At 44.8% G+C, this 11582-nt stretch overlaps 1 protein-coding gene across 2 annotated transcripts; it reads left to right on the forward strand.

The window, feature by feature from the left end:
- Window positions 1-1289: 1289 nt before the first annotated feature.
- On the forward strand, window positions 1290-8207 carry LOC110525169 (endothelial lipase). 2 transcript variants are annotated; one of them, XM_021605116.2, is made up of 10 exons: window positions 1290-1573; window positions 3023-3207; window positions 3343-3522; window positions 4405-4516; window positions 5012-5236; window positions 5486-5728; window positions 6258-6378; window positions 6672-6902; window positions 7209-7316; window positions 7479-8207. In XM_021605116.2, the coding sequence occupies exons 1-10, from the start codon at window positions 1483-1485 to the stop codon at window positions 7489-7491; spliced, it is 1509 nt and encodes a 502-aa protein (XP_021460791.2). In that variant the 5' UTR covers window positions 1290-1482; the 3' UTR covers window positions 7492-8207. The 2 variants fall into 2 exon arrangements, with proteins under 2 accessions (XP_021460791.2, XP_021460792.2); XM_021605117.2 differs by lacking the exon at window positions 1290-1573 and adding an exon at window positions 2193-2424.
- The last annotated feature ends 3375 nt before the right edge of the window (window positions 8208-11582 follow it).

An 11582-nucleotide genomic window follows, 5' to 3' on the forward strand; every position in this document is an offset into this window, starting at 1 on the left:
AGTCAATTTAAATAAATTCACTACGCCCTAATCTATGGATTTCACATGACTGGGCAGGGGAGCAGCCATGGGTGGGCCTTGGAGGGCATAGGCCCACCCACTTGGCAGCCAGGCCCACCCACTGGCGATCCAGGCCCAGCCAATTAGAATGAGTTTTTCCCCACAAAAGGGATTTATTACAGACAGAAATACTCCTCAGCACCCCTCTTCCCCTTACTCAGATGATCCCGCAGGTGAAGAAGCTGGATGTGGCGGTCCTGGGCTGCCGTGGTTACACGTGGTCTCCGGTTGTGAGGCCCGTTGGACATACTGCCAAATTCTCTAAAACAATGATGGAGGCAGCTTGTGTTAGCTTATGTTAGATAAATTAACATTACATTCTCTGGCAACAGCTCTGGTTGACATTCCTGCAGGCAGCATTACAATTGCACACTCCCTAAAAAGTTGAGACATCAATGGCATTGTGTTGTGTGACAAAACTGCACATTTTAAAGTGGACTTTTATTGTCCCCAACACAAGGTGCACCTGTGTAATGATCATGCTGTTTAATCAGCTTCTTAGTATGCCACACCTGTCAGGTGGATGGATTATCTGGGCAAAGGATAAATGCTCACTAACAGGGATGAAAACACATTTGTGTGCAACATTTGAGAGAAATATGTTTTTTTTTGCGCTTATGGAAATTTCTGTGGGTTTTTTAAACATTTTTTTCAGCTCATGAAACATAGGACCAACACTTTACATGTTGCACTTTTATTTTTCTAAAGTTGAATAATTGATCATCACAATTAGACAATAACATTTACTCTCTGAAACACACACACAAAAAAAATCGACCTAATCTCTCTGTGTTTTGACTGTCAAACCATAGCCTATATAAATGTGAGTGGTTACTATGGGGGTAAATGGCAAAGGGAGGTCCAGTTTGACTTGAAGATTTAGAGACAAAAGCATGCGGCTGTGTGATGCCTACAGGTTATGACATGTTGTAACTGAGATATTAACATTTGTCTTCCATGCCTCACTGTAGCCTAGTTGTGTACTCAGTGTAGGCTACTCCACATACTCGAAGCCATACAGGTGCAAATCACATGGTTTGTTTTTTACACACCGCCCTGAAAGGGTTAAAAAGAAGCAACGCGAGAAGCCTACTACAAACTCATTCATCCTTTTCTTCGCCACGCCTTTAAAACGTAAACAAATGGGGGCTTGACCAATTACAGGCCTAGAATTCCCAAGTAGCGATCTGCCGATGATCAGATGACTAAAGGAGAAACTATTTAAATCTGTAATGAGAAACTTGACGCAAGTTCATACATTCACTCTGCTGCTACCGGTTTTCAGGCACATACGAAACACTGCCGCCGGCTTTTCATTGACACTTGGTTCATTGGACAGGCTCACTGAAAAACACCAACTGTGAACCTTCCAGTTATTATCTGAACAACTAACGCGCGTTACATTCTTTTTTTTTAGAAGAAATGAAAAATAGCACTCTTTTGTTGTGGAATTTCTTACTTTGTGCAGTTGCTTTCTTTGTGTCGGGAGCGGACGAAAACACAATTTTCAAAGGTAAAAGTATATTAAATCTAATCGCAAACTATTTCATTGACTCTTTTTAAAATCATATTCGGATAGCCTGCCCTAAATTTAAATATTAGTCTAGATTACCTACTGGAGTTTGGCTCATAAGGGAGAGACACCATGAAGAAAGGGTCAATGACTCTTAAGCCAGTTTTCGTGAGTTGAAAGAGTGACTTTAGGAAGGGTTAACAATGTGGCGCAAAACCCGGACAAGACGCCACGTCTCCTGTTCCATATTGACTCGAGAATTTCAGATTTATCCGTGTTTTACTGAGAACCCAGTCAGTGCACCGCGAGTCTATTTAAAAGTAGGCCTAAGCGATCAATCTAAATTCCAATGTTAAATTCCGATTATCTTTACATTTTAACATGAAAGCTATTTAATGTAATGTCCACAATTCCACTATCCTGTTCTGTTCCTGAGAGGAATTTATGCTCATGTGCCAGTCGTAACAAAAAGTTATCTAAATATGAATATATTTCTGAATTACTATCCTGACTACAGTAGGACCAACTTCCCTCTTTATTTAACTGCAGATATCCTGAGTGTTCGTGTGAAAGCGTGTCAGTACGAGCACGACCAGTGTTAAACAGTGTGGAGCTCTGGCGTGCGGAGATGTGGCCGTGCGCCAGTGGCAGAGAGGCCACGGTAGCGATTCATGTGCGCCGAGTTTAACACGTGTAGACTACACTAAAATGCTTACAACAATGCAGAGTTTAAAAAAAAAAAAAAATAAGAAAAACGTCAATGGTAATAAAATAACAAGGACACTATATACAAGGAGCAGGCCTACTCGTATCGCGTTAATGTGACTAGGCAATCAGAATGGATAATAGCGGTGGGTAAGCCATTTTTGTATGTTTATTTAACCTTTTTATTTTACTAGGCAAGTCAGTTAAGAACAAATTCTTATTTTCAATGACGGCCTAGGAACAGTGGGTTAACTGGTCTAGGAACAGTGGGTTAACTGCCTGTTCAGGGGCAGAACAGATTTGTACCTTGTCAGCTCGGGGATTTGAACTTGCAACTTTTCGGTTACTAGGCTACCGTGCCGCCCCGAGCGTTTTTTTAAATGTTTTTTTGTATATATCCTAGCTGCTGTATGGCTCAACTGTATAGACTACAATGTCTGTACTACATTAACAGGTGATTTCAGGGCGTTGTCATAGAAATAATTGGTAAAGATGGCTTTACAGTAACAGCTTCCCTTCCTTACTGCTTCTCCTCCCATCTGTACTACACAGAGTTGATCTGTGAAGCAAAGCTCCTGATAGATATTCACCATATGCCTTTCACCAGGCTGGTGCGCTGAATGGAAGATGAAGAATCCAGGACAACACTGAGGTGCACCTAGATGATACTAATACTGATGTCCCCCCCCCCCCCCCCCTCTCCTGTTTCCTCTCCCTCTTCCTTCACTCCTCTCTCTTTCTCAGATGAGGAGTTTAAAGTGCCGCGTGGCGAGGATGAGACGGTCCATGACCTTATCACATACAACATGAGGAAGAGTCTGGATCTAGACGTGGACGGCTGCATCCTGGTGCCTGGTGAGAAGAGGAGTCTGCTGGAATGTGGATTCAACGTCACAGCCAAGACCATCTTCATCATCCACGGCTGGACGGTAAAACAGACTCCCTTCTCGACTACCCTCACACAGTTGGCCTCAATGAGTCTTTGTGTTTTTAGAAGTGTGTGTGTGTGTGACAGTTTGAGGATCACTGACTATTTGAGAACCCCCCTCTCCCCCCTCCTCCAGATGAGCGGGATGTTTGAGAGTTGGATGCGAAAGCTGGTGGCGGCCATGATGGAGCGAGAGCCAGAGGCCAACGTGGTCATCGTTGAATGGCTGCCCATGGCCCACCAGCTCTACCCTGACGCTGTCAACCACACCTACCAAGTCGGCCTCAGCGTCGCCACCACCATCAACTGGCTCCAGGTTTGTAATTGATTTGAATTGACTTGATAGTTATGTGATGTCTTCTATTGGTGAATTTGGTTTGTATACATTGATCTCTAGGCTTACAAATACTGACAGAGGACAGTACTGTCTCCAGAAGCTTAGCGGATCCAGGACACATGGAGTCCAGTGTGCTAGAGCACAGCTGAATAGCCTAACACCCTTCCAAGCCGACCAACTGGCTACTGTAGTAGTAATGTGTTGCGCAGGATTGGCTTGCAGGGAAGTTTCCCTTAGCAACAGAACAGCCGGGAAGCCGCTGGCAACCTTTGCAGGTGTGGGTGGGAACTCTGGTATTCTAGAATTCTAACGAGTTCTGAGTATGCTGTCATTTCCATTTGATTGGCCGGGACTCGGCAGATGCTCTTGAGGAAGAGTTGTCCTGTATCTAGTTTTGCGATTGGAATCGCTCTCATCACGAGCCAATGGCTGCATTCCCAGTCCTCTCCCCTCATTCGTGACTTGACTTCCACTAAAAGCAGAGACTGGGTTTAGCTCAAATCCACTGTACTTGCTTTCCTTTTTACTCATCTAGTCTGTTCAGGTGGATGATTGAGGGAAAGGAGGCTTTTTAACAGCATTGGGACGCATCCAACAACTCATTCAGGCCCTGTCCCCTGAACCAGATCAGGACACGGCTGACACGCAAGCCCAGGGTTCAGGCTGTGGATAGGGAAGTAGATTGAGGCAGAAGGTAGAGGTGCTGTTGCATGGAAGGAAGAGCGGGAACGTATTCTGCCCTCATTATCTCCGCTGGAATTGGCTGGTGCCCAGGGAATGACTGACCGCTATTGGCCGAGGGCCAGGTCTTGTTCAGTGTAGCAGCAGCAGCTGATGTGTGTGTTGTCTTGTATTCGATAGGAGGAACAGCAGATGCCCTTGCAGAATGTGCACCTGATTGGCTACAGCTTGGGGGCCCATGTGGCGGGCTACGCTGGCACGTTTGTGCGAGGGAGCGTCGGCCGAATCACAGGTAAGTGGCTCGACGACGGTATGACATCACTCACTGTTGCTCCTTTACAACTCTGACCTCTCATGACCCTTTGGCACGGTGCCAAGCTCCTGTAAATCAAAATCCATACTAGTCCAATAGGTAACAAGTACCCATTAGGGTAAAGCTCCATATCGTCCAATAGGAAACAAGTACCCATTAGGGTAAAGCTCCATATCGTCCAATAGGGAACAAGTACCCATTAGGGTAAAGCTCCATATCGTCCAATAGGAAACAAGTACCCATTAGGGTAAAGCTCCATATCGTCCAATAGGAAACAAGTACCCATTAGGGTAAAGCTCCTTATAGTCAAATATCTAACTGGCGTCAAACACGTCTTTATGGAGCGACGGCTGTGTTAAGATGTCTATAGTTTCGGTTGTATTGACTGTATGCCTACACATGTTAGACACGTTTGACACAACCCCTGTCTTGTCCACCAAATGAGACGTTCCTGTTTCCCCATCTCTCCTATAGGTCTAGACCCGGCAGGGCCCATGTTTGAGGGGGTGGGGGATGAGAAGCGCCTCTCTTCGGACGACGCTGACTTCGTAGATGTCCTGCATACGTACACTCGCGAGGCTCTGGGAGTGAGCATAGGCATTCAGCAACCAATCGGAGACATCGACATCTATCCCAACGGAGGAGACGTGCAGCCGGGCTGTGACCTGACCAGCGTGCTGACCAGCGCCTCCGGAGGAAGTGAGTAGTCACCGAGACGTGGAGACCAACATCTTCTGAATCTTTCCCAAATTTAGTTTTTAATTATAATTTTTTATTTTATTTTAATAAATCTTGCTTGGTGGATTCTCTTGTAATACAGTCCCTCCTGGTTCAAGGAATCCTCCAAACAAGATTTCTGAAACTCTGGGAATTCTGCAACCTTAATTTGGACACAGTACCGTACTGGTTTATCTGTTGAGTTAATCTGACCCGTCTTTCCCTCTCCAGACTTCATGGATGTGATGAAGTGTGAGCACGAGCGAGCCGTACACCTGTTTGTGGACTCTCTGCTTAGCAAGGAACACACGAGCTTCGCCTACCAGTGCACAGACCCTGAACGCTTCAAGAAGGGCATCTGCCTGAGCTGTCGTAAGAACCGTTGCAACCAGATGGGTTACAACGCCAAGAAGACGAGGAAGAGGCGCAACAGCAAGATGTACCTGAAGACCCGCGCCGACACACCCTTCGGAGGTGAGCGGTGTTTTGTAGCCCAATGGTTGGTTTAGTGGTTCCAACAGAAACTGTAACCAGGTTCTAGTTTTTCCTCCTTTTCTTTAGCTTACTAGTGGGCTCTGGGTTTAAATCCTCCTGCCGCGGGCTCTGGGTTTAAATCCTCCTGCCGCGGGCTCTGGGTTTAAAGTCTCCTGCCGCGGGCTCTGGGTTTAAATCCTCCTGCCGCGGGCTCTGGGTTTAAATCCTCCTGCCGCGGGCTCTGGGTTTAAATCCTCCTGCCGCGGGCTCTGGGTTTAAATCCTCCTGCCGCGGGCTCTGGGTTTAAATCCTCCTGCCGCGGGCTCTGGGTTTAAAGCCTCCTGCTGTTATAAATCTACATCTGTAATGCCTTGTTTCTTATCCCTTGGCTACTGGTACTGATATCTCAACTTGTTTTGACACACCTTACAGTCATAAAGCCACTGTAATCTCCTGTATAAATGAAATCTTTGCCCCTCGTGTTGATGGAAGTGATTTTTAACCCTCTTGGGCTGTTTGTCCCTCCTAGGGATCCATTATCAGATGAAGATGCATGTGTTCAACAGGAAGCAGGCTGACAATGCTGACCCGACCTTCTACGTGAAACTGTATGGCGCTCACAACGACAGCCAAGACTTGCATGTAGACATGTGAGTACGTGGTATTACTATACTAGACCTAACCCAAGGTGAAGGATCTTGAGGAGTACTATTGCACCGATATTGTGACTTGTACTAGGTCTCAAAGCTGTGTGTTGGGGGGGGAAAAAACCTCTGTACTGAATGGGTTAAGTTAGGATTGTGGTGCTGCTCATTTGAATGTGTGGGTTTTGATCCCTTAACTTCTCACTTAATAGCAAATAAGTGAAAACTATTTACTGTTTTGTAAATTACCTGTGATTGACCCTTTTGTGTGTTGTCGTCCCCCCCCCTCCCCCCTCCAGTCCTAACAAAGTGGGTTTGAACCTGACCAACACCTTCCTGGTCTTCACCGAGGATGACATTGGGGACCTGCTGAAGATCCGTCTGAGCTGGGAGGGGGCGTCTGAGTCCTTCGGGTCCTTCTGGAAAAGCATTAAGAAGAACTTCTGGGACTGGAAGAGCAGCAGCAAGCCCACCAACCAGGTGTTGGAGGTCCGTAGGATCCGTGTCAAGTGTGGAGAAACTCAGAAGAAGTAAGTTGGTGTGGGAGAACAGCGGCAGCCATTTTGTTAAATTTTTTAGAAATGCTAGTTGTAATTCCATTGGGTGGTTGGTGGTTCACCACGGCGACCATCTGATTTGATAAAACACTCAGAAACTGGGATGTTGTCATGAGTCAATTATACTTTTTTTTGTTCTTTTCACTTTTTAAACTGGGACTCTGCTTTGGCATATTTAGTTAAGTGTCTTGCTCTTTGCCTTTTTTTTTGTGTTGTCTTACACTTCTCATATTGACTTTTATTTTATTTTAATTTTTTTCCTTGTTTGTGCTTGTGTAGGTTCACGTTCTGTGCCCAGGACCCCTCGTTGACTGAGATCACTCCAGGACAGGGGATCACGTACGTCAAGTGTCGCGATGGCTGGGAGGTAAAACCCAGTAACAAAAGGTACAGCCCAGCCCATTCAAATAGTGTTTTGTTGAATTCCCCTAACGGTGTCTTATTTGACTCTGAATAAATCTTTATTACTTTAGACCATTAGGTCCTGAGATTGTCGGTCTGATGTCAATCATGGTTATTGATTGTTCTTGTTTTGATTTTTTTTGACAGATTACACATATAAGGATTCAGGACTTCAACGATCAATACACTGTCACCATGGGAACCCGACGGAGGGAAGAAAGAACCGGCACCTCTTCGTCTGAGCTGCTGGATGGTTTCCGTTGGTTACTGATGCTCGCATGACTCCGGTCTCTGTCAAATGGGGCGACGGGAGGCATGTGCTGTGTGGGAGGGGTTTGGGGCGGTCCTTAATTGTACTGTCTGTCAGGACTGTCTTGACGATCCTTAGTGTTTGTTTGTGCAGACTGGCAGTCAACTCGGATTAGGAAAATGGTGTTAAAATGTGTTATCGGACATTCCCCAACAAACCTAGTCTCTTTACTGTATATATATTTTTTATTAATTTATGAAGAATGGAAGCACTGCAAGACCGAGCTTTATTTATCAACCCCCAAGTACAGCCTGTACTGACGCACATTTACATTAGTTGTTTAATAGTTGTGAGTTGCAGTATTTGTCTGCTTGTGTTTTGAGTGTATGTCTTTTTGTTATTTGTGTGGTATGACCGTGGTGTGTGTGAGCGTGCTCTTTTGGGTAGAGCGAGCCGACTGAGATTAACGTGACTACACTGTATCACTGAAGGAGGTGACTGGCTGCATTCACATGATCTTTCACTGCATTGTGACTTCTGTGTACCATAGTAGTTTGTGTATATAATGTAACTAACATATTGTTTTTTTTTTTTTCCTAAATAAATTAAAATTCACTTATTTTTAATTCTGTTTTGTCCTTTTATCTTTGGCTGGATGGTCTGACGTTTGGCTCTTAAGTATAGAATACTTGAAATTGCAAGGTTTACTAACCGGGTAGAGCACTACTAAAATATGGCACCCATTTTGAGTTGATCTAACTTAAGCCCCAAAATCTGATAATTTATAGTGCAGTGACTATAAGTTTACTTAATGACTTAAGTCCATGTTAAGTCTACTTGCAGTGCACACGGAAAGTATTCAGACCCCTTGACTTTCTCCACATGTAAATCCTCAATCTACACACTACCCCATAATGAGAAAGCTAAAATGGGTTTTGCTACAATGTAGAATAATAGTAAGACACTATGAAATAACACACACGGAATCATGTAACCATGGAAGTGTTAAATCAAAATGAGATTTTTCAAAGTAGCCACCCTTTGCCTTGACAGCTTTGCAAACTTGAGCTATTCATATGGAATGCATTTCAATTAACTGGTGCCTTGTTAGTTTGAGAAATTTCTTTAATGCATTTGAGCCAATCAGTTGTGTTACAAGGTAGGGGTGGTATACAGAACAGCCCTATTTAGTAAAAGACCACGCCCATATTATGGCAAGAACAGCTCAAATGAGCAAAGAGAAACAGCAGTCCATTACTTTAAGACATGGTCAGTCAATCTGGAACATTTCAAGAACTTTGAAAGTTCAAGTGCAATTGCAAAAACCATCAAGCGCTATGATGAAACTGGCTCTCATGGGGACCCCACAAGAATGAAATACCCAGAGTTACCTCTGCTGCAGAGGATAAGTTCATTAGAGGTACCCGCCTCAGAAGTTGCATCGCAAATACATTTTTTACAGAGTAAACGTAAGACACATCTCAACATCAATTGTTCAGAGGAGAGTGCGTGAATCAGGCCTTCATGGTCGAATTGCTGCAAAGAAACCACTACTAAAGGACACCAAAAAGAACAGATATGCTTGGGCCAAGAAACATGAGCAATGGACATGAGATTGTCCTTTGGTCAAATGAGTCCAAATTTGAGATTTTTGGTTCCAACTGCCTTGTCTTTGTGAGACGCAGAGTTGGTGAACGGATGATCTCTGCATGTGTGGTTTCCACTGTGAAGCATGGAGGAGGAGGTGTGGGGGTGCTTTGCTGGTGACACTGTCTGGGATTTATTTAGAATTCTAGGCACACTTAACCAGCATGCTACCGCAGCATTCTGCAGTAATACGCCATCCCATCTGGTTTGCGCTAAGTGACTATCATTTCTCAACAGGACAATGACCCAAAACACTTCCAGGTTGTGTAAGGGCTACTTGACCAAGGAGAGTGATGGAGTGCTGCATCAGATGACCTGGCCTCCACAATTACCCAACCTCAACCCAATTGAGATGGTTTAGGATGAGTTAGACTGCAGAGTGAAGGAAAAGCAGCCAACAAGTGTTCAGCATATGTTTGAACTGTTGGAACAGCATTCCAGGTGAAGCTGGTTGAGAGAATGCCAAGAGTGTGACAACACCTCTTAATTGAAATGCATTCCAGGTGACTACCTCATGAAGCTGGTTGAGAGAATGCCAAGAGTGTACAGAGCTGTCATCAAGGCAAAGGGTGGCTACTTTGAAGAATATAAAATATAAACTCAGCAAAACAAGAAACGTCCTCTCACTGTCAACTGCGTATATTTTCAACAAACAACGTGTAAATATTTGTAAAAACATAAGATTCAAGAAATGAGACATAAACTGAACAAGTTCCACAGACATGTGACTAACAGAAATATAATAATGTGTCCCTGAACAAAGAGGGGGACAAAATCAAAGTAACAGTCAGTATCTGATGTGGCCACCAGCTGCATTAAGTACTGCAGTGCATCTCCTCCTCATAGACTTCACCAGATTTGCCAGTTCTTGCTGTGAGATGTTACCCCACTCTTCCACCAAGGCACCTGCAAGTTCCCAGACATTTCTGGGGAAATGGCCCTAGTCCTCACCCTCCGATCCAACAGGTCCCAGACGTGCTCAATGGGATTGAGATCCGGGCTCTTCGCAGGAAATGACGCACAGTACGAGCAGTATGGCTGGTGGCATTGTCATGCTGGAGGGTCATGTCAGATTGAGCATGCAGGAAGGGTACCACATGAGGGAGGAGGATGTCTTCCCTGTAACGCACAGCGTTGAGATTGCCTGCAATGACAATAAGCTCAGTCCGATGATGCTGTGACACACCGCCCCAGACCATGACGAACCCTCCACCTCCAAATCGATCCCGCTCCAGAGTACAGGCCTCCGTGTAACGATCATTTCGTCGACGAAGAAATGCGGAGCTGACCATCACCACTGGTGAGACAAAACCGTGACTCTTCAGTGAAGAGCACTTTTTGCTAGTCCTGTCTGGTCCAGCGATGGTGGGTTTGTGCCCATAGGCAACGTTGTTGCCGGTGATATCTGGTGAGGACCTGCCTTACAACAGGCCTACAAGCCCTCAGTCCAGCCTCTCTCACCCTATTGCGGACAGGCTGAGCACTGATGGAGCGATTGTGCGTTCCTGGGGTAACTCGGGCAGTTGTTGTTGCCATCCTGTACCTGTCCCGAAGGTGTGATGTTTGGATGTACCGATCCTGTGCAGGTGTTGTTACACATGGTCTGCCACTGCGAGGACGATCAGCTGTCCGTCCTGTCTCCCTGTAGTGTTGCCTTGGGCGTCTCACAGTATGGACATTGCAATTTATTGCTGTGGCCACATCCGCAGTCCTCATGCCTCCTTGCAGCATGCCTAAGGCACGTTCACGCAGATGAGCAGGGATCCCGGGCATCTTTCTTTTGGTGTTTTTTTTAGAGTCAGTAGAAAGGCCTCTTTAGTGTTCTAAGTTTTCATAACTGTGACCTTAATTTCCTAACGTCTGTAAGCTGTGTCTTAATGACCGTTCCACAGGTGCATGTTCATTAATTGTTTGTGGTTCATTGAACCAAGCATAGGAAACAGTGTTTAAACCCTTTACAATGAAGATCTCTGAAGTTATTTGGATTTTTATGAAATATCCTGAAAAAGGGACGTTTCCTGTTGTTGCTGAGTTTATTCTGATTTGTTGAACACATTTTTGGTTATTACATGATTCCATATGTGTTATTTCATAGTTTTGATGTCTTCACTCTTATTCTACAATGTAGAAAATAGTAGAAAATAAAGAAAAACCCTTGAATGAGTAGGTGTGTCCAAACGTTTGACATGTACTGTGTATATAGACCCTTTTGCTTTGAGACTCAACATTTAGATTCGTTGCGTCCGGTTTCCATCGATCACCCTTGAGATGTTTCTACAACTTGGAATGGAGTCCACCTGTATGTAGTAAATTCAATTGATTTGACATGATGGAAAGGTGCTCACTTGCCTATA

Source organism: Oncorhynchus mykiss, chromosome 6, assembly GCF_013265735.2.
Source record: "Oncorhynchus mykiss isolate Arlee chromosome 6, USDA_OmykA_1.1, whole genome shotgun sequence".
Classification (NCBI taxonomy): Eukaryota; Metazoa; Chordata; class Actinopteri; order Salmoniformes; family Salmonidae; genus Oncorhynchus; species Oncorhynchus mykiss.

Excerpts from the sequence above, each read along its gene's own strand:
- LOC110525169 (XM_021605116.2), top strand. The coding sequence starts at position 1,483 with ATGAAAAATAGCACTCTTTTGTTGTGGAATTTCTTACTTTGTGCAGTT. Across the intron at positions 6,379-6,671 it reads CAAGACTTGCATGTAGACAT|TCCTAACAAAGTGGGTTTGA; the intron begins GTGAGTACGTGG and ends TCCCCCCTCCAG. Across the intron at positions 6,903-7,208 it reads TGTGGAGAAACTCAGAAGAA|GTTCACGTTCTGTGCCCAGG; the intron begins GTAAGTTGGTGT and ends GTGCTTGTGTAG.